The sequence below is a fragment of the Lepidochelys olivacea genome (assembly GCF_965140295.1).
Source record: "Lepidochelys olivacea isolate rLepOli2 genome assembly, chromosome: 18".
Classification (NCBI taxonomy): Eukaryota; Metazoa; Chordata; order Testudines; family Cheloniidae; genus Lepidochelys; species Lepidochelys olivacea.
In genome coordinates, this window is record NC_140428.1 from 13895760 (window position 1) to 13914837 (window position 19078).

Consider the following 19078-nt stretch of genomic DNA (forward strand, 5'->3'; position numbering starts at 1 on the left):
GGGCCCAGAGGTGCCGGGGCCCTGAACTGCCGGGGCCCTGAACTGCCGGGGCCCAGAGGTGCCGGGGCCCTGAACTGCCGGGGCCTGGAGGTGCCGGGGCCCTGAACTGCCAGGGCCCAGAGGTGCCAGGCCCGGAGGTGCCGGGGCTCAGCCTGGCAAGCCCTGGCACAAATTAAGCCCTGGTTTTAATCTCTGGGACCATGCTTCCTCTCCTCTGCAAAGCTGCCCCCAGGATGCCCAGGCCTGCTGAGGGACAGGTGCCATGTCACAGAGGGCACGAAGGGTTGCTCCGGTGCAAGGGTCTCCTGCTCTGGTTTGACACCTTTCGCCAGCACTGAATAGAAACCAAAAGATTATAATTTCTTTGAAGAGAGAAAAAATGTGCATGAATCTGGTCCCATGAGGGTTAAGATCAGTGGGGTTTGAGGGCTCAGCACCATGGAGGATAAGCATCCCTGACCGTTCACTCATTCCCTGCCCCACAGCCCTCCCGCTGTCCCAGTGGTGGTCCCTTTCATGGTGGTGAGCTCCTTCCTCTCCCTGCCCTTCCTGTCCACACGTCCTCCGACCGCTCTGCAGCCGTGTCATTCCCTGCTTGCAATCCTCTTCCTGGCGCTTGGAGCCTGCAGCCTTTCTTCCTAGGCTCCCGAGTCCTGGCCTGTGCCATCCTAGCCCTGAGCATCTCCCCCAGCCCTGCCAGTGCACCTTCCCCATAGCTTTCTAACCAAGCTGCTGCTGGAGGGTGGGGTGGCCTCCCTGGCTGAGCAGTGCCAGGCCCGACCCCCAGCGCGTTCTAGGCCCGACCCCCAGCGCATTCTTGGCACCGCACACAGATCTGCGCTCTTCAAAGGAGACTTTCTGGCCGGGACAGATCTGGGTTAAAAGGGAACTTGGGTGGACAGCGCTCTCCAAGAGGAAATGAGCCAGTTGACTCTTGCCTGGCTAATCCCAGGCAGGGCTGCGCTCCTTCCGTGTCTGTTGTAAAGGACACACCTGATGCAGCTGGCTGGTGCCCTTTTGACTCTGCCAGCCTCCGGATGCCAGTGGGTTAGACAGGTGTTCCCTCCTCCGGTGGGAAATGAGACTTGCTAATAGATAATTCCTCCCCCAGCTTAGTTCAGAAGTGGATCTAAGCTGCTTGCATTGGCCTCTCTCCCTTGTCTGTTTGCCTGTGGAAGCCTGGGGAAGTCTCACCCTTGATCTGCGGTGGGCCCCATCTCTGTCAGGGTACGTCAACACTGCAATTGCAAACCCGTGGATGGCTCATGCCAGCTGACTCAGGCTCGGGGGTGGGGCTCCGGCGAAGGGGCTGTTGAATTGCAGGGTAGACGTTTGGGCTCAGGCTGGACCCTGCGAGCTGGGAGGGTTGCAGGGCTGGGGCTGCGGTCGCAGGGCTGGGGCTGCAGTCCCAGTGCACGCCGCAAATAAACAACCCCACAGCCCATGCCCCACAAGCCCAGCAGCTGGCACTGGCCAGCTGCAAGTTTTTAATTGCAATGTAGACATACCCTAAGAGGCCAAGCCAGCCCCCCTGCATCCAAGCTCCCTCCAAATTTGGGGGACGTTTGGATCCGCCCCAAACTTAGTGGCTTGGGGCCTGCTCTGCTTTCAAACCTCTGGCTTGTTTGCTGCCCGGCTCTACCCCTCGCCTGCCCTTTGGAACTGAGGTCCTGGGGATTGGCCAGAGTCCACCCACTGTGCAAACAGCCGCGGCTGCTGTTTGATCCGGTCGCACTCAGCCCTGCGGCAGACCGGGATTAGCTGCACCTGGGCAAACGGCGGCTGCTAGCGTTGGGGAATGAAACCCCCAGGGCAAAAGACACCCGAGACAGAAATACAGCTGTGTGTTTTGCTCCGGTTTGCGGGGGTGTCAGCTTGAGGTGTCTGATAGCCTGCAGGTTAGGGAGCATGTTTCCCGTGGCAGCCAGGAACTGCTGAATGGCTGCACCCATGGCAAGTCCAGACAGAACCGGAAAAAAAGCCAGTGAGTTATAGCTGGGCATTTCTCCCTAATAGGGAAGGAAAATGTTGGGCATTCTGCCAGTGCCTGTCTTTGCATTTAATCAGCTCTAAGTGCGGGCACAGGATGCTTCTCTGTCTGGGCTCTCCTTCCCCACTGGATACCAGCGACATTGTTGCCAGCAGGTTTCGCTACATCCCGGAGCGGCTGGAGTTCTAACCCTTCTTGCTGCTTTGGGCTCCTACTCCGCCTCCCCCCAGGAAATACTGCCTCGTCTGAAACCGCAAAGTGCCTGCAAGGCAGCGTTGTCCAGTGGGTAAAGGAGGGAATTGGTGGGGGAGGCCTGGGTTCTGTTCCAGGTTCTGCCACCACTAAGTCAGGGCAACCCCTGGGTCCTACCTTATACCTGGCCCTACCATTTACTAGTTGTGTGACCTGGAGCAAGTCACTCCTGGCTCGAGTTGTTCAGCACCTCTGAAAATTAGGAAGCTCATCTCCAGGGGCCTTTTCCCCCTTCTATCAGAGGTGTAACCCCTACCCACAGGGTGTGGTAAGCCATAATTAAATAGGAGCAGACTCCCGTGAGCTGTAAGGTGCTAGAGAAGGGCAGGGAGTTCTAATGCTTTATTCCCCACTCCCAGGAATAGACAGACACGTTGGGGTTTCTCTTCTGACTTGATTTCCTCTCTTTGTGTCCCCAGGAAAGCAGCCAGGAAGGTGCAGGGCAAGACGTCAGGATTCCTAGAGAAATGGCTTCCTCCAACCCGCCCCCAAACCCTGCAGTAGGTAATGTAAACCCAGCTCTTTGCCTTCAAGAATTTGTATGAATCATTTGAAAAAGAAACAGATCTAGCCCGGTGCCCTCGCTCTGTGAGCTCATGGGGCCAGGGCTGGCTTTGTGCTATGTATGTGTGCAGCGCCTGGCACAAGGGGCCCCGATCGGCACCTCTAGGGGCCTCTGCAATCCCAGCCATAAATAACAGCCACAGATGGGCATGCGGAGCGGCTCGTGCCGGGCAGCCTCGGTTTCTCTTCGGCATCGAGGCTTTTGTAATGCACAGCAGTCCCTCGGGATGTGGGGCTTTCAGCGCCCTCCGAGACCTACCAGGCAACCCATCGCCCGGCGACGGAATGTCATTCGCTCCTAACAGAACTCGGAGGCTCAGGCAGGTCCCGGCCCCATGCAACTGTAATCCCCAACTGACCCACATCGGAGGTCCGCAATCCTGTCCCTTCCACTGCACCCTTGTGTGTGACACTCTTTGCAAAGGGCAGGCCAAGGCGATGTAGGGCTGTGGTGCCCGGTTTAACGCGTGTGGTCAGGGGCGGCAGAAAAGTCACGGGGTCTGAACCTGTCCTGCCCTGCAGCTCGCATGTAAACCCTGGCCAGGTTGGAACCTGCAGCTTGCTCACGCTCGTTTTCCACCCGCGTGGCACAGGGAAAATGACGAGACACGGTGCCAGGCAGGCACTTGACGGTCAGGGAGATCTTGCTAGGTATTAGAAGAGCCAGGAAGCCCTGTGAGATTGAATCTACAGGAGGAACTGCAGAGTCACCCTGAGCGCATCTCTGCACCCTCCCCGCAATTCCCCCCGCCCATGCCCAGAAGGACAGACGCTGCAGTGCCTAGAGCCGGGGGACATGACCCCCCCAAGGCCTAGTGCCTCACCTGAGGAGAGCCATGCCAGTGTAGCTTTGCGGCGTGGTCACTCAGACCTGAGCTGGGGCAGCCCGCGCGTCCATCCCCCGGGTTAACACTGTACCGAAGACGTCCCCGCAGAGATCACTGTACAAACTCCAGTCCTCTGAGCGTTAGGGGGCCACATTTTCAGAGGAGCTCAGCTCCTGCGTAGACACCAGAATGAGTGGCTGGATTGCTCAACATGCAGGGTTTGTTTTACAGATGGGAAACCGAGGCACAGAGAAGCTAAATGACTTGCTACGGTCATATAGGGAGCTTATGGCAGAGCGGGGAGTTAAACCCAGGTCTTTCAAGTCTCACGCTAGTGGCCTAACCACTGGATCATCTTCTAGTGGCTGGAGCTCACCCCGAACCCCAGTTTTGAAGCCTGCTCCTTATGGTCACTCCCCCAGCTTTGGATCTGTAGCCACTCAGACCAATTTCCTGTCTGCTTTGGTACAGTCTGGTCTGTGCTGTACACACCCTGCCTACAAACCAGAGCTGGCCGGCCAAGAGGAACCAAGCCTGGGCCAGTCCCAGAGGCTGCAGTCAGTCCATGCAGCAGCCCGTCCTTCCCCCACAGAGCTCTGAGACACAAGGAGACTGCAAAGGGTGATGCTGGAGAAGGAAGAAGCAATGGGATAAATACGATTTCTATTCCAGCAGCGCATAAAGGCCTCGGCTGAGATCAGGACCCCATTTCGCTGGGCACTGCCCACACCCAGAGTGAGAGACAGCCTCTGCCCTGAACAGCTTATTGTATATGTGGACAAGGCAGAAAACAGTCCGACTAAGGAAGGATGTTGTTGTAATTATTATTATTTATTATTTGTATGATCATAGTGCCGAGGAGCCCCAGTCTCAGACCAGGCCCCTATTGTGTTACAAACACAGAACAAAAAGACAGACCCTGTCCCAAACAGCCGACAAGCGAAGTATCCGACAAGAGACAGCAGGTGGATACAGACAGATAAGCTCAAGGGCAAAGTGAGATTTTATCTCCATTTGACAGCTGGGAACTGAGGCCCAGTGTGAGTAAGCGACTTGCCCAAGGTCACATGGAGAGTCTGTGGCAGAGCTGTCAGTTAAGCCCTGAGTCCCGAGCTACAGCCTTAACCATTAAGCCATCTTTCCTTGCACAGAAAACTGCACCACCTCCTGAGGCCTTGAGCTGAGGGGAACTCACTGGCCATATGTAACCGAGCTGGGCTGGCTCTCCAGCTGCCCTGCTCTGAGCTGAAGAATTTACCAGGCACACAGTTTCTCAGAGGCACCCTGTATAAAGCTCTAGGCAGAGGGTGGATGGCAGAGTGGCCAGGCCACTGGGCTGGGACTCAATAGATCTGTGTTCAGGTCCTGCTCTGCCACAGACTCCATGTATGACCCTGGGCAAGTCACTTAACCTTGCTGGGCCTCCGTTCCCACCTGTACAATGGAGATCCTAATCCTTCCTCTCTCTTGGCCGTGGCTGTTTAGAGTGGCTCTGTGGGGGCAGAGACTGTTTCTTGTATGTGTGTACAGCAACATGGAGCTGAGGCCTCTAGCTGTTTCTATAATGCTAACAATGAAAATTAATAATTTGTTCAAGCCACGCAGAGTGCAAGACTGGTAAAGAGGCAGTATAAACAGAGAAGAGTGAAGGAGATTTAAAAATGTCTAAGTGCCGATCACTAGAGGGGGGTTTGGAGCACAGGACAGGGACCCTCCAAAGAGAATTTTTTATTCTAAACCCTGACCTTCACTCCCCCTCCTGTTTTTCCATTGGTTGTCCCCCAGAATCAGTTGATCCCTGTGTTTCTTCTGGTCCTGCCCCCCACGCATATGCCCTGGCCTGGTCTTTGCCAGTTCAGCAGTAATGCTGGCTTCCAACTGGTCAGTGCGAGAGGCAGAGGACGGAAGAGGTGGGAGAGGGAGTGAGAGAGGAGGGAGAGGAGCGTCGGAGAGGATGCAGTGACCGTAGGCCGAGGGGGCAGCTGGCCAGCTAATACCTCAGCAGGGGAAGTGCTGGAAAGCAGTTCTGAGACAGGCTCTCCTGAAAAAAACGTCTTAGCAGCAGAACGTGCCTCCCAGTCCCAGGGGACAAACAGCCTTCTGCAGGTCTGCTGCTGCCTTCCTGGATTAGCACGGCCCCATTGCAGGCCAGGGGTTGTTCCCCTTCTCAGCCAGGCAAGGAGAAGCCAGGTCTGTCTCTGAGCAGGCTTGCGGGTGGCTGTGTTTAGTCCATAAAATTAATCACTAACATCTTGGCTCCCGGCCACTCTGCATGCTAGATCAGGAGCAGATTGAGATTACATACCGCCGGTTGCTCGGGCATTTAGAGAAATGTTCTAAAATGCCCTTGGAGCTCCCGGTCACGGACAGGGGGTGCAAGGGAAATAAGAGGGGGGAGATGCTGCTGCTGGGGTTTTTAAAAACTGAATTTCCCCCCTTTCTCCTCCTGCTATGAGGACCCTAACCCGGGCAATGCTGGGCCGGCTTCCCTGCTGAGAGTGGACACGCACCTTCAGCTGAATTTTCCTCCAATCCCATGTCACTCAGTTAATGCAGCTCTCTCCTGACCCACTGCACCCCCTGCTATTCCAGTCCTGGGACCGCCCCCTTACAACTCTGCCAGTGCGCCTCACTCCAGACACACTGCACCCCCTGCTACTCTGATTCTAGCCACTCTGGTGTGCAGTTCACACTGCTGTTCCAGTGCTGGTCCCCCAAATAAAACTATCAGTGTACCTCAGTCCTGACAAGCGTGGGCATTCACACACACACACTCACACACAGAGCTCTGCCAATGCGCATCTGTTGTAACCTTCAGCACTCCCTGCAGTTCCAGGGACCAGGCTTGGGTCACCAAACCGCCTGACCAATGCAGTTCACTCCTGACCAGATGCACCCATGGCTGCCCCAGACCTGGGCCCTAACTGACAGCTCTGCCAACGCACTTCAGTCTTGTCCGGCAGACCCCTCCGTCCTGGACTGTGCTGAGCACCCAGCTGCTCTTGTTAGGTTGCACAATGAATTTAAGATTTGTCAAATGCCCTCTAGGAACTAGGTTCACTGACCAACACACTTATTTTACCTGTGACTTCTCCTGGATTTAAGCTCATGTCTCCAGTAATAATAACGATTCATTCTCTTATCTAGTGCTTCCCATTGGCAGATCTCAAAGCCCTTTATCAAGGAGGCCAGGATCATTATCCCCATTTTACATATGGGGAAACTGAGGCACAGAGAGGGGAAGTGATTTGCTCAGTAGGCCCATGGCAGGAATAGAACCCAGGTCTCCTGAGTTCCAGTCCAGTGTCCTAACCACGAGGGCAAAATGCCAGGGTATGTGATTGTAGCATTGCTCACCCCATTCCTCTGCTAGGCTGAGCTGTGCCGGAGAAGACACATTGCTGTGGTTCTGTTTCCATTGCACTAGGATGCTCCAGGGGAAAGCGTTTAGGGGCAGGGTGTGACACCCGTTGCACTCAGTACAGGTGAACTCACCTGAGTGGGAACTCACCTCTCCTCGCTGCTAGTGACTGGTGGCTGTACTGCAGCAGGAGTGTTTGGGGGGAATCTCTGATTGAAACCAGGATGATCATTTGGGTGCTATAATGGAGGGAGGAAGGGGGGATCCCAGTCCTGCTGGAGATACCCAAAGGAGCTTTCCCTGGTCCACAGGAGGAACAAAATAACCAGTTGCTTGAGACTTTGACGAGGAGAGATGATGCTTCTGGCTGGGTCATCTGCAGGGGTTGAACGTCTGAATGCAGGAGCTAGAGGGTGAGGTCTAAGGGAGATAGCGTAGCGTAGTGGACAGAGCACTAGACTGGGACTTAGAAGATCTGGGTTTTATTCCCAGCTCTGCTGCTGGGTGACTTTGGGCAAGTCTCTTCTTCTTTTTCTGCCTCGGTTTCCCTATCTATAAAATGGGGATAAAGATACTGACCTCCTTTGTAAAGCACTTTGCAATCTACTGATGGATAGGGCTCGTGATATTATTAGCATGGAGATAGTAGCAGATTTATAAACCTGTAATACCTGGTATGGCCAGTGGAGGGGGACAGAGCCACACCGTTAGCATGGGTATGAAAGCAGTAGCAAATTGACTACATAGACCACGCTGCACTGGGGGTCTGAGGGAAAAAGGGTCCTACCTAGAGTTATCATGTTTTCCTTCCCCCCACATCCAAAGTCCATTGATCCACTTAATTGTTGCATCTTCTGGCAGGAGGTGGGCTAGTGCAGGGGGCCCTGGAGACCTCGACCGAGGGGGAGGAGGAGCTAGGGGAAGCGTTTGATTTCGACGACAGCGAAGGGGAGGAAGAGGATTCCACTCTAGCAGTCAACAGTGCTAGCACCGAACCCAGCATCGGAGGGGTCCTGCGGGCCCCGCCCCGGAGGCGTAGACCAGGAAGTGTTGCTGAGCCCCATTCGTCAGCCCAGCAGGAGAAGGATGGAGCGCCCCCTGCAGGGCAGGCTCAGCAGACCGACTCTGGATCGAGCACCAGCGCTGGTAAGCAGGGCTTCATTCCCAGCCTCTCTAAGGGGTCTTTGCAAGACTCGGGGTTGCAATGGGCCATGCTCAGCCCCATGGCCCCATTAAAGAGCTGCAGAAGGAATGAGTGAGAACCAGGTTCTGGATTTGTGTTGCCCTGCCCCGCTGGCAGTCACTTACCCCAGTGCAAAGTGAGTTTCACAAGCTACCCTCCTGAGCTGGCACGGATTGACACCCTGTCCGCGATCCCTTTGCAGGGGTGTAAATGACTAACAAAGTGCCGGGCAATAGAGGATCAGGGCCGCCCTGGTTTGCACTTCTACTGCTTGCAGTTTTTGGCTCTTACCCAGCTCTGCCGATGCCCCTCGATCCGAACCAGCCACTCCCCTCCCCCACTATTCCAGGCCTGGTCTCTCCCCACATCCTTGCCAGTGTCCCTCAATCCTGACTCGAAGCCTCCCCCACTTGCCTCCTGCTATTCAAGTCATGGAACTTGACCATTGCCCTCAAATTCTGTTTAGCGTATGAGGGGAAACATTTTTGTTCCCCAGTCTCATTCCTGAGAGATCCTACTGTAGGGCATACATGCTGGCCAAAGACCAAGCCTTTCCTGAGAGCCGGTTCAGGGACTGTCAATTTCAGTGGAACAGAATGCTCATTCACCCAAACTTGGGGTGAGATTTTAACAGTCTCCTTGAAACTCGCTTGGCACTAATTGAGCCCGTCAAAGAATGCTTGAAAAAGAAGCCAGCGTGAGTGGGATCTTCTTGCTGCTGCTAATATAGGTCCAGCATGGAGGGTATGTTCTGCTTGTAAACCAGACAGGCTGATATAAACCGTCATGCTTCAGGGCATAAGCAAGCACCTACTTAATGGAGGTCAGGAAGAAACTTCTTCTAAGACCAAGTTGTCCTTAATTGTCCACTACTTGGTTTCCTGCACCTTCCTCTGAAGTCGCTGATGAAAGCCACTCTCAGAGACAGGCAACTGAGCAGGATGGACCTGTGTTGTGATCCAGCAGGACAATTCCTGTAGTCTTGTCAGCTCTGATTCTTCTTGTGCTTGGGTTAACGTACTCGAAGATACCTACTTAGTTTCCTTCTGCTTTTGTTTTTGACAGATCCACTTGACACAAAGCTACAGACAGAGTAAGTGAGTCTAGATTTTATTAAAAAAAACACCCCAAACCCTTTGGTGCTTGTTGGGTTACATCGGACGGGGGAATCCGAGCGGTGCGAGGTAGGGGATGAGAATGCAAATAGTTAATAGAACCCAAGATGCTTTTCTGGCAATGGAGAGACAAAAGCTGACCTTGTTACATGCTACCTCTTGCTCTCCAGTGACTGTAAAGTCAAGTCCAGTCTGGCATGCAGCTGCTGGTCACCTCCTTTTGCCTTTTCCTCCTTGCTTGCTCACATGTGGGGGCCTGATCCCGCACACATTTGCTCACCTGCTTAACATTGAGCATGTGAGTAATCACACTGAAGTCAATGCGGCAGCAGCCCCTGTTGTTCCAGTCCTGGGACCTAACCACTGCAGCCAATGGGACGATTCACGTGCTTAAAGTTAAGCCCATGTGTAAGTGCTTCCAGATTGGGGCCTCAGGCAGGAATTGTGCCTATTGCTTTGCGCTGAAGACTGGGAGTCAGGAGTCCTGGGGTCTATTCCTGGCTCTGCCACTGACTCACCCTGTGTGACTGGAAAATTGCTTCCCCTCTCTGTGCCTCAGTTTCCCTGACATGCTGTCATCCTCTCCCTCCCCAGCGGCTCTTCCCCCTGCTTCAGGATCTCACTGTGATGCACAAAAGGATCCCAGGGCTATCAAGTGATACTCCTGCTCCCCAGTGACTGGGTTTGCTTTGTGTCTGTGGTTTGATGAACACAATGGGAGCTTTCAGGGCAGCCTGAGCCTACAGGGCATGTGAGGCCTGGGAGGTTTCGGGGAAAGCCAGGTGTGGCCGAAGCAGAGCCCATGGATTTCTGCCGCGCAACTCGGCTGCCCTCGCCTTTCACGCAGAGGTGAGGCTCAAAGGACAGGTCCCAGCCTGCCCGGCACGCCCGTTAGGGAGGGCGGTTTTTACCATTCAAAAGGGCTGGGGCCAGTCAGAGGGTATCACCCCCTGCTGGCCAAAAGCATGTTATGAAATCTCAACTTCCTGGACTTGGAAAATGTCTGTGGTTTTCTCCCTTCCTTTCCCCTCTCATTCTTCACTCCCTGTCTGTATTGTCTAGTGATGAATGAATCCAGCCCTCTCGCATTCCCTATAAGACTTTGAGCCAGCTCCTGGGCTGTGGCTACTGGCACACAGTGCAGTTCTGGTGTGTGTGTGTTTGTGTGTACGTGCAAAAGTGCTTTAAAGCTCACACCTGTGCACTGCCCTGATCCTGCAGCTCAGTCCCTCTGCGCTGGGCTCAAGCAACCAGCGGGCTGCTCCGACTTAGGCCAGCTACAACAGCTGAAAGGGGTTGAAACCACAGTGGAGCGGTGTCCAGGGAGTATGGCAGAGAGGGCCGGGGCCTACGCCCTGCTTGGAACGGAAGAGCAAGTGGGTTCTGCCCCCAGGGAATGTCTATAAGGAGTTGGGATCGGTCCTGGCCCTAAGGGCTGGCCACTTTGTGACCCTAAGGGCTACCCAGGCAGATTGCCCGAAGCCTGAGTGGTTCATCACTGTACCGTGGTATTTACGGCCTTGCGTCTCCAGTGCTAACAGAACTGGCTGTTGGTGGGAGCCCAGTCCCCCCTCCTCCCCCAGACGTGCCGTTTGTCGGCTCTGCCTCCGCCTTGAATTCCCAGGGAGAGCCCTCTGCCCCTGAACGCGGGGACATGCCCACTGCTTCGACCCTGCCCTGTGCTTTGGCCTGGGTTCTGGAACCTCAGCAGAGTGGCCACCTGATTCCCCCTCCACCAGCGGAGCAAGTGAAATTGACAGGAGGGTGGCTGAGGGCATGTCGCCTTGGGGAGCATCCTTCACCCGGCCTGTTACCCCTCCACCCCCATCTCCCCTCAGAAGAGGAGTCCCACTCGCTGCTATAGTCCTTGAGCCAGCTCTCCTCGCAGTCTGGTCCATGGGGTGGGGATGGGGTTGCTGGGGCGATGGGGGAGTGGGGTCCCTTTTCTCCCTCCCCTTCCTGTGCACAGCTCCCCTGATCCCCGTTGTGCCTTCCTCACTTCAGTTTCTCAGGTTGAGGGTGGTTGCGGGCTGCACTGTCAGGGCGTTGAGGGGTTATACTTGGCCTTTGGGACCTCCTGCCTTAGCAGGACTGGACATAGGCCCTAACGAGTGCAGAGAGCTGGCCTGTCCGTACGCCCCCGACTTTCCCTGTCCTCCCTCCCACCTCAGCATCAATCAGGCTGATAGAAAGCAATTAACCCTGCAGAGTGCTCTGTAGCAGGCAGGCCAGAACCCTGAGCTTTCGAGTTCATGCATTAGCTGGAGGAGCCGTGCTTACTGTCGCAGAGGGGCTGGGGCAGTTTGCTTGGCTGGCACTTAGCAGTCAGATCACATGTCAGATTGTTGCTCAACTCCAGGCCTTGCGTCAGGGCCAAAGAATCCACAGCAGTTGCTCAGCGAGCAGCTGTAAACTGTGTTATTGACATCACAGGCTCTGTAGGGCTGGATTGAAGTAATGGGCATGGGGAAAGGGAGGGCTCTGATTGTCCAGGGATTCACCTCTCTTCAGCTTCTTATCCTGCACCCATCCTCATGGTAGCAGAACTGGATTATTGCTATACATTTGATTATTACTTTATGAGCCAGGAGTGATGTAGGTCAGGGCCCCGTTGTCCCGAGTGCTGCACAGATGCATAGCAAGAGACAGTCCCTGGCCCAAACAGACAAAGGCAGGGAGGAAGAATTATTACAAGTGGGGAACTGAGGCACAGAGAGATCAAGGGATCGTCTTACACGTGGCAAGATGGGATGTGCACCTACCTCATGCTAATCCTCTTCGAAAGGGGACAAGATCAAAGCGCACAGATGAAGAGTTAGTGCACGGCAGCAGGGTCCACTGGGACATTAGTCCATGGTAGGCTGGGGGAGGGTGGATTCACACCCCATCCTGCTGTGAATTAATTGTTCATGTAGACAAGCCCTAAGTGACTGGCCCAGGGCCACCCTGGGAGTCTGTGGCAGAGCTGGGATTTGCCCCCAGCTCTCCTGAGTCCCAGCACAGCCCCTTCACCACAAGGTCACCTGAACTGGCTCAGAAGCAGGTGTTTTATCCCCTTCTTCACCTCTCTATCTGGGCATTTAACCCTCACTCAGCAATAGTTCATCCCAATCCCCCAAATCCAACATCCTCCTCCCCCATGTATTGATTTTGTGGGTGAGTCCAAATCTGGATTGGGATCAGAATTAGTATTATTTATTATGTGTAGCCTCTGGGACCCCCAGCCAGGGATCATGCTGTACAAACACAGAACAAAAAGAGTCCCCAGACAGCCTGCCCCTACCTCTGCAATGAGACAAATCACATATTCCCCCGGCCCACCTCCAGATCTGAGCAGCCCTGAGGTTTTTGGATTGCAGTATTCCCAGTGTGGATCAGGTCCTGAATTTTGCATCTGTGGATCCCTTGCTTGTCAAGACCAGTATTACAGGTCAGGTGACTTGTCTCTCCAGGGTGGTGAGGGGAACCTACAAGTGGGTGGTGCAGGGACGTACTTCGCACTGACATTACAGAGTGTCTTTCAGCTGAGGATCTCAAAGCACTTTTCAGACAGCGGGTCAGTATCAATAGCCCCCGTCTGCAGGAATCAAGCCTAAATCTGAACCAACACCGGATGTGATCGTGAAGATACAAATGGTCAGCTGTTTGGGGCAGGACCTGTCTTTTTATTCTCTGTCTGTACAGCTCCTAGCATGGTGGGGTGCTGGGCAGTGACTCGGGCTCCTAGGTGTTATGGTAATACAAAGACTTAATAGTACTCTGGAGCACTGCCATTTCCTCACCGAGACGGTATCCAGCATGCACCTTTGACTTGTCCCCTAATTCAGCACCTGTGGGGTTAACATGGTACTCAGCCAGCCTTCTCCCCAGCTGCTAATAGCTGGCTTGTTTCACATACCCACAGCTCGACCCCTCCCTCTTCCAAGGGGATAATTCAGGTGAGCTGGGAGGCAGCCAAAGGTGCTGAATCTGCATAAACTCTGTGGGCTTGAGCCACAGCTTGGAACGGCGGCAGTCTTTGGGGGGGGGGGGGTTGCCCTGGGGTCTGTATGGATCACTCCTGTAGCTTTGCCTTCAGGTGCTTCCGTAGACCATTCCTGGCCAGGTAAGGGAGGCAGGTGGGTTGCTCGGAGTGCGTGGCTGTTTCTTGAACCAAGTTCGTGGGGCAGGTCATGGTTTGCCCTCTGATAGCAGTGCAGGGTGGGGAGAGACCTGGGTCTGTGCTTGGTGCTATGACTCAGCTAGAACCTTATGATAAATATTTCAGGGCTTTCTCCCCACAGTCTTACAAGGTGGCAGCTCCTTGTGCTTCCTAATCCTCCCACCCTAGCACCTGCATCTCCCTAGGCCTTTAGCTGCATCTCCAGTGATCCCTCAGCAAACATTTTAAAGGCTGCTAAACATTCCATGTGGAGGCTCTCCGGGCTTCCTGTCTTGTGCTCCAAAGACCCTGTAGCGATTGGCACAGAGATGTTTTTAAATCTCCTTCACTCTTCTCCATTTACACGGCCTGTTCACCATTCATTCACTCTGTACGGCTGGGACAAGTTGTTAATATTCATTGTTAGCATTATGGTAGCAGCTAGAGGCCTCAGCTGAGGTCAGGGCCCCATGGTGCTGTACGTGCATAGCAAGAGCGTCTCTGCCCCAAAGAGCTTCCACTGTAAATAGGCAAGGCCGAAAGGGAGGAGTAGGGTCTCCCCTGTATAGGTGGGAACTGAGGCCCAGCAAAGTTAAGCAACTTGCCCAGGGTCACACGTGGAGTCTGTGGCAGAGCAGGAATTGAACCCAGCTCTACTGAGCCTCAGCCCAGTGTCTGAACCACTTAGCCATCTACCCTGTGCGTGCAAACAGACTATCGGTTTCCTTTTCCGGTTTGCGTGTATGTCTGTTGGGGCTGATAAGGGCCCATCAAATTGTCCTTGGTGCTTTTACCCACACTAAGAGTCCCATGAGCTGAATAATAATAAACCAGCAACTGTAACACAGCAAACTGCTCCATTCTCTGAGATACATATTAGCTGCCAACAAATGTTAAAGCAACCCCCACCCCCAAATTCATCTCCCATGTCCCTTAGCTCACCTCCCGCCAGGGAAATAGTGTTTTGCAATATGTGCTGTTTGCAATGTTTACATTGCAAACACAGGAGTGTTTGCTGGTTAAACTTTTCTGTTGGACTATATGGTTCCTGGATAAATTTCTACAGGCTTTATGTTCTGCTTGAAGCTTTCTTGCTAAATCTAAATTTGGGCCTGAAATGGCCTGTAAGCTCTATTTAGAAATGCCCTGTGTGCGGGCTGGGCTCCACCTTTCCTTACAAGTGTTAACCTCCCCTTTCCCTTCGGCCTGCACGCCTGGGGCGGGGCCGGTCTGGCTGCCTGCTGCATACTCAGCCTTTATCCTCAGTCCCCTCCTGCTCAGATTGTCAAGGCTGTTTGAACCCCACTAGTGCTGCGTAAACCCAGCCCACTGGTCTGTTGTAATCCAGGCGTTTAGACCCCTGCACCTCTGGGCCGGCTGCCCCAAGCCTACAGAGAAATTGGCAGGAGAGACTCGACCTGGGATTCCAGTGATTTGGGGGTATGACTTTTCCCCTGCATCCGAACCCAATGGGAGCAGGGTGTTAGGCCAATCTCCACTGGGTGCTGCTGTTACATCCACCCCAGGAGTGGATTGTGCACCCCTGTCTGAAGGTGTCTGTCTCTTTCTCTCTCCGTCCTACCTCCCATTTCTGGTGTTTACTCCCCTGGTGGCTGGGTCATGCCATTATCTGATCTCCTGTGGGCTGGTGTCATTTTGAACCTCTGCTGCAAAATCTGCCATCTCAGGGAGGCATTTGCAGCTGGGAGAGTCTGCTGCAGGTCTGAGCCTCCCCTATCGCAGGTTCTGTCCTCACCCCCATTAGGCTGGGTTCACCCATCCCTGGCGGAGCAGCAGGACCTGGGTTGGTAACGCAGGAATGGAATGCAGTTTTTAATCATGCGGGGACTTGCATCAATGTGGTCAGCTGGATTGTACTGGGGCAAAAGGCGTGTGTGTGTAGTAAAATAAGAATGTATTAACCCCTTCGCCTATAAGGGTATGTCTACACTGCAGTTAAACACCCACGGCTGGCCCGAGTCAGCTGACTCAGGCTTGCTGGGCTCAGGCTGGTCTGGGCTCCCTCAAGTGTTTACACCGCAATTTGACAGCCTCACAAGCCTGCGCAATTTGACAGGCCGGCCGCGGGTGTTTAATTGCAGTGTCGGCGTACCCTAAGGCATGGGTAGTGCATCTTGCACATGACGACAAAGATTTCAAGGCTGAAATGGGTTCAAAGGGGCACCAGAGCCATCTGCAATTCTCATCTTCCATTCCGGCAGCCTGCGCCTGAGATCCACTCTGTCTTGGCCTATGTCATTCATATTTATAGAAGAATTGGGGAGCGATTTGCCCTTGTTCCTTCTGTATTTTCTGGTGTAGGGTCTTCGTTTGCTGTGGTCGAGAGCATGGGGCTATGAGTGAAGGAAGGGAGGGAAGACCATGTCCTATTCCTGGCTCACTGTGTGTCACGTCCCTGCTCTTGCCTGACTTTCCCCATCTGTACAATGGGGATCACTCTGACCTACTTTTTAAAAAGTACTTCGAGATCCTCTGGCAGAAGGTTCTATCTGATTGCAAACAGTTAATGTTTTAATTTTAAACTCCATACAGAGACAGGAACAGTTAGCTTCTTGGTGTTATGGAGGAGATTACAACCTTATTTAGAAAGATGGGTACACATAATGCTTTACTTTTGTTCTTTCTTGTTTAGAATAAATCCATTTAGACTGGAACAGTTTGCTCTTTGCATGTGGAATATACATAACTCAGGCTCCCCTTTGCCTGTTTCCTAACCAAATCGTTTGGGAAATGCTTTTAGTACAGCTAGTTGGAAAGTAAGATTCTCCCTCCCCCCCCCCCCGCCCCCACTGGAAAATTTGAGTTTTGGGCAAAAAATTAACTGAAATATTTTGGCTGAAATTAAAAAAATTTTGATTGGGAAATCCTGCCACGGTGCCTCATGAGAGTTGTCGTTTGGGTGCATCATGCTCTCATGATCCTCCAGAGGCTTGCCTCTTTGCTTGGACTACATGTCCCATGATGCACCAGCGTCACTTCATGATGAGAGGATGAAGTGCCCATGGCTGTGGTGCATGATGGGAGGTGAAGTCCATCTGGGAAGGCCGGCCGTAGAGAATGAAGGCAGGAGGCATCTGCACTATAACTTCCAGGAAATGTTTCAGTGGCATTTCAGACTTGAAATATTTCATTTTTTTGGCCAAAAGTCTCTGGTTTTGGGCTTTTTTTTTTTTTTAATGAAAAATCAAAAATTTCTGTAGAAAGCAGATACTTTTCACAAAATATTCAGTTTACTCAAAAATCCATTTTTTCCTGCCCATTAAAAGACAGTTTTGGTGAAGCTTTAGTCCTTAATACCCTGTTCTGTCAGGCATCGTGTTTGTCTACAATTCAGAGCATATGTAATGACCCCACGGCTCCCTGTCAGTGGGTTTCTAACTTAGGAACTTCAGCACTCTAACATGGACCTCTACTGCTGCAGCTGAAGGAATAACTCGATTAGTGGTTAGCAGTTGTAGGCTATTATCCTGCGGTATACCAGCTACTAGAGGGAAGGGTACCACCAACACTGTGCTGAAGGGTGTGTGTAGCAGAGCCCCATTTCCCTGAATGTGGCCTCCACCAGTGCTAAGAGCCAGGTATATATTTGCATTGTCAGCGGCGTGTAAGTAACGCATGACACGAGGATGAAGCTAATTAAACACAGAGAGCTTGTGGGATTTGTTCATGGTGTTTTGATAATGTCAGTTGTCGTGTCCTTCCTTCCTGCGCTGCCGGCAGCCGCCGTTTCAGCTCCCCCACCTTATTGGCAGGGTTGCCATCCCTGAGGTACAAAAACCTGGGATGATCCCATAAAACTGGCTGTGCGCGCTGAGCGTCCTGGCGGATTTCCCAGGGCAGCTACCTCAAAAAAGGGATCATCCTGGGAAAACCTGGACAGGGGCAGCCTTACCCTTTGAGCCTGCCACTGCAGTGAAAAGCAGGAAGTGCTGAGAAAATGGACAGGGGACTCATTGCTGGCAGTTGGGAAGAGAGGTAGCTCAGAAATAATGGGAGCGCTCGGAGACATGAGGGGGGGGGGAGGCAGGGGAGAGCAGAAGGGCTGGGAGAACACTTGAGGCAATAATCACTGAGGACTTCATGCCTCCCCATATATTCTTTCCTTGGCCCCAATTTACCATGTCTCCGCACTTCACATTGTCATTTACCCCAGAGCAAAATGCTACTGGCTCAGAAATGGCAGCGTTTCACACCTGCTTTGCTCGGGTGGGAAAGGTGCAGGGCAGTGGTGAATCAGGCCCTATGTGTTTGCACGGCAGGGGAGTTCAGGGACAAGGAGTCAGGACACCTGTCGTTGTCTTCCTGCTCATGCTGCTTTTGGTTCCTGGCGTGATCTTGGGCCAGTCGCTTAAGCCTGAATTTTCAGAAGTGCTGAGCTCTCTGCTCTGGTTGAAGGGGAGTGGTGGGTGCTCAGCACCCCTGAAAGGTAGGCCCGTAACCGTGGTGCCTCAGATTCCCATCTGTACAATGGGGATAAGAATCCTGTCGCCTCCCAGCACCGCTCCGAGCCGGCAAAGCAGCTGAGCTCCTCCGATGGACGTGAGGCATTGTGAAGGCATTTCTCCTCCTGCCATCTGGACCCCAAGAAGTATTGGGAGGAGATAGCTGGGATCCAGAGAAATGTTCCCTAATTTGATGGCTGTGAAACCTGCCCAGAGACACCGAAATCCCCAGCTGTCTGGTCTCCGGGCCAGCACGCCCTCACACATACGGTCTGGACGTAAGTCGCTGACATGCCTTGATCTTCTGGTGCTACAGCAGCCTCCATGTGTGGGGATCCCTGCATGGCCTGTTCGCAGAGAATGAGCTGAGTCATATGTACACAGGTGTGCAGACGCCCAAGGCAGGTGTTGGGCATTTAGGTGAAGCCTGAAAGGTGGGAACGTGGGTGGCTTTAGTTGGGCACTCCGGCGGCCCTGTGCACACAGAACCCCGTTTGCTATGGCTGGCTAGATGCAGGCAGGAGAAAGGGAAGCCTTCACTCTGGCTAAAGCCTAGAATAACGCAGGGGTGGGACGTTCTGTCACCTGACAGCTTGGGGCTGTTGCAAGAGCTGGGGAAGGCCCCAGCAGCCAGAGCATGGGGACCGTGGCACAGTGATCTGCCTGCCCATCCGGTCGTGCTGCTGGGAAGGAGGTCAGCCCGGTGAATTTTTCTCTGCAGAACCTGGACTTGTTGCTGGTGTTGGAAGACAGCTCAATTCCAGTGTTTGCCTCCCCACTGGTTATCTGAGCAACTCCCCTTCCCCTCCACCTCTAGGTCTCTCCTGGCACCACTCCCTCACAGAGTTCTCCCTGCTATTAAACACCTGGGTTTCAAGTGCTTTCACGCTGCAATGCCTGTCCCAGTGCCTGTGGGGATGGGTGGTGGACCAGGAGGTTTTGATGGTGGAGGCTAGCGGAGAAATGAGCATTTTGAGGGAAGCCTTTGCGGGGCCATACAGGTGTGACTCGTGGGCTCAGACCCAAGTTAGATTGGAGGCTGTTCTCTTGGACTATTTACCCCAGCATGTTAGTTCTGTCCCTGGTCACGCTGGGTCTGAATTGCAAGAGTTCGCTTCAGATCTGAGCTCTCTCAGGGTGCTCAGAGCGGGGGTTCTGTTGTAGGGATGCAAGGACAGTTAT

The 19078-nt window shown here is 53.5% G+C and overlaps 1 protein-coding gene across 5 annotated transcripts in view; it reads left to right on the forward strand.

The window, feature by feature from the left end:
- Positions 1-19078, forward strand: part of ARHGEF10L (Rho guanine nucleotide exchange factor 10 like) — a 157434-nt gene that overhangs the window by 32549 nt on the left and 105807 nt on the right. For all 5 annotated transcript variants that reach the window (XM_084651560.1, XM_084651558.1, XM_084651561.1 and 2 more), the window contains exons 2-4: positions 2662-2746; positions 7856-8140; positions 9243-9270. In XM_084651560.1, the coding sequence (XP_084507686.1) occupies positions 2710-2746; positions 7856-8140; positions 9243-9270 (350 nt within the window). In that variant the 5' untranslated portion in view covers positions 2662-2709. The remainder of the gene's footprint in view (positions 1-2661; positions 2747-7855; positions 8141-9242; positions 9271-19078) is intronic.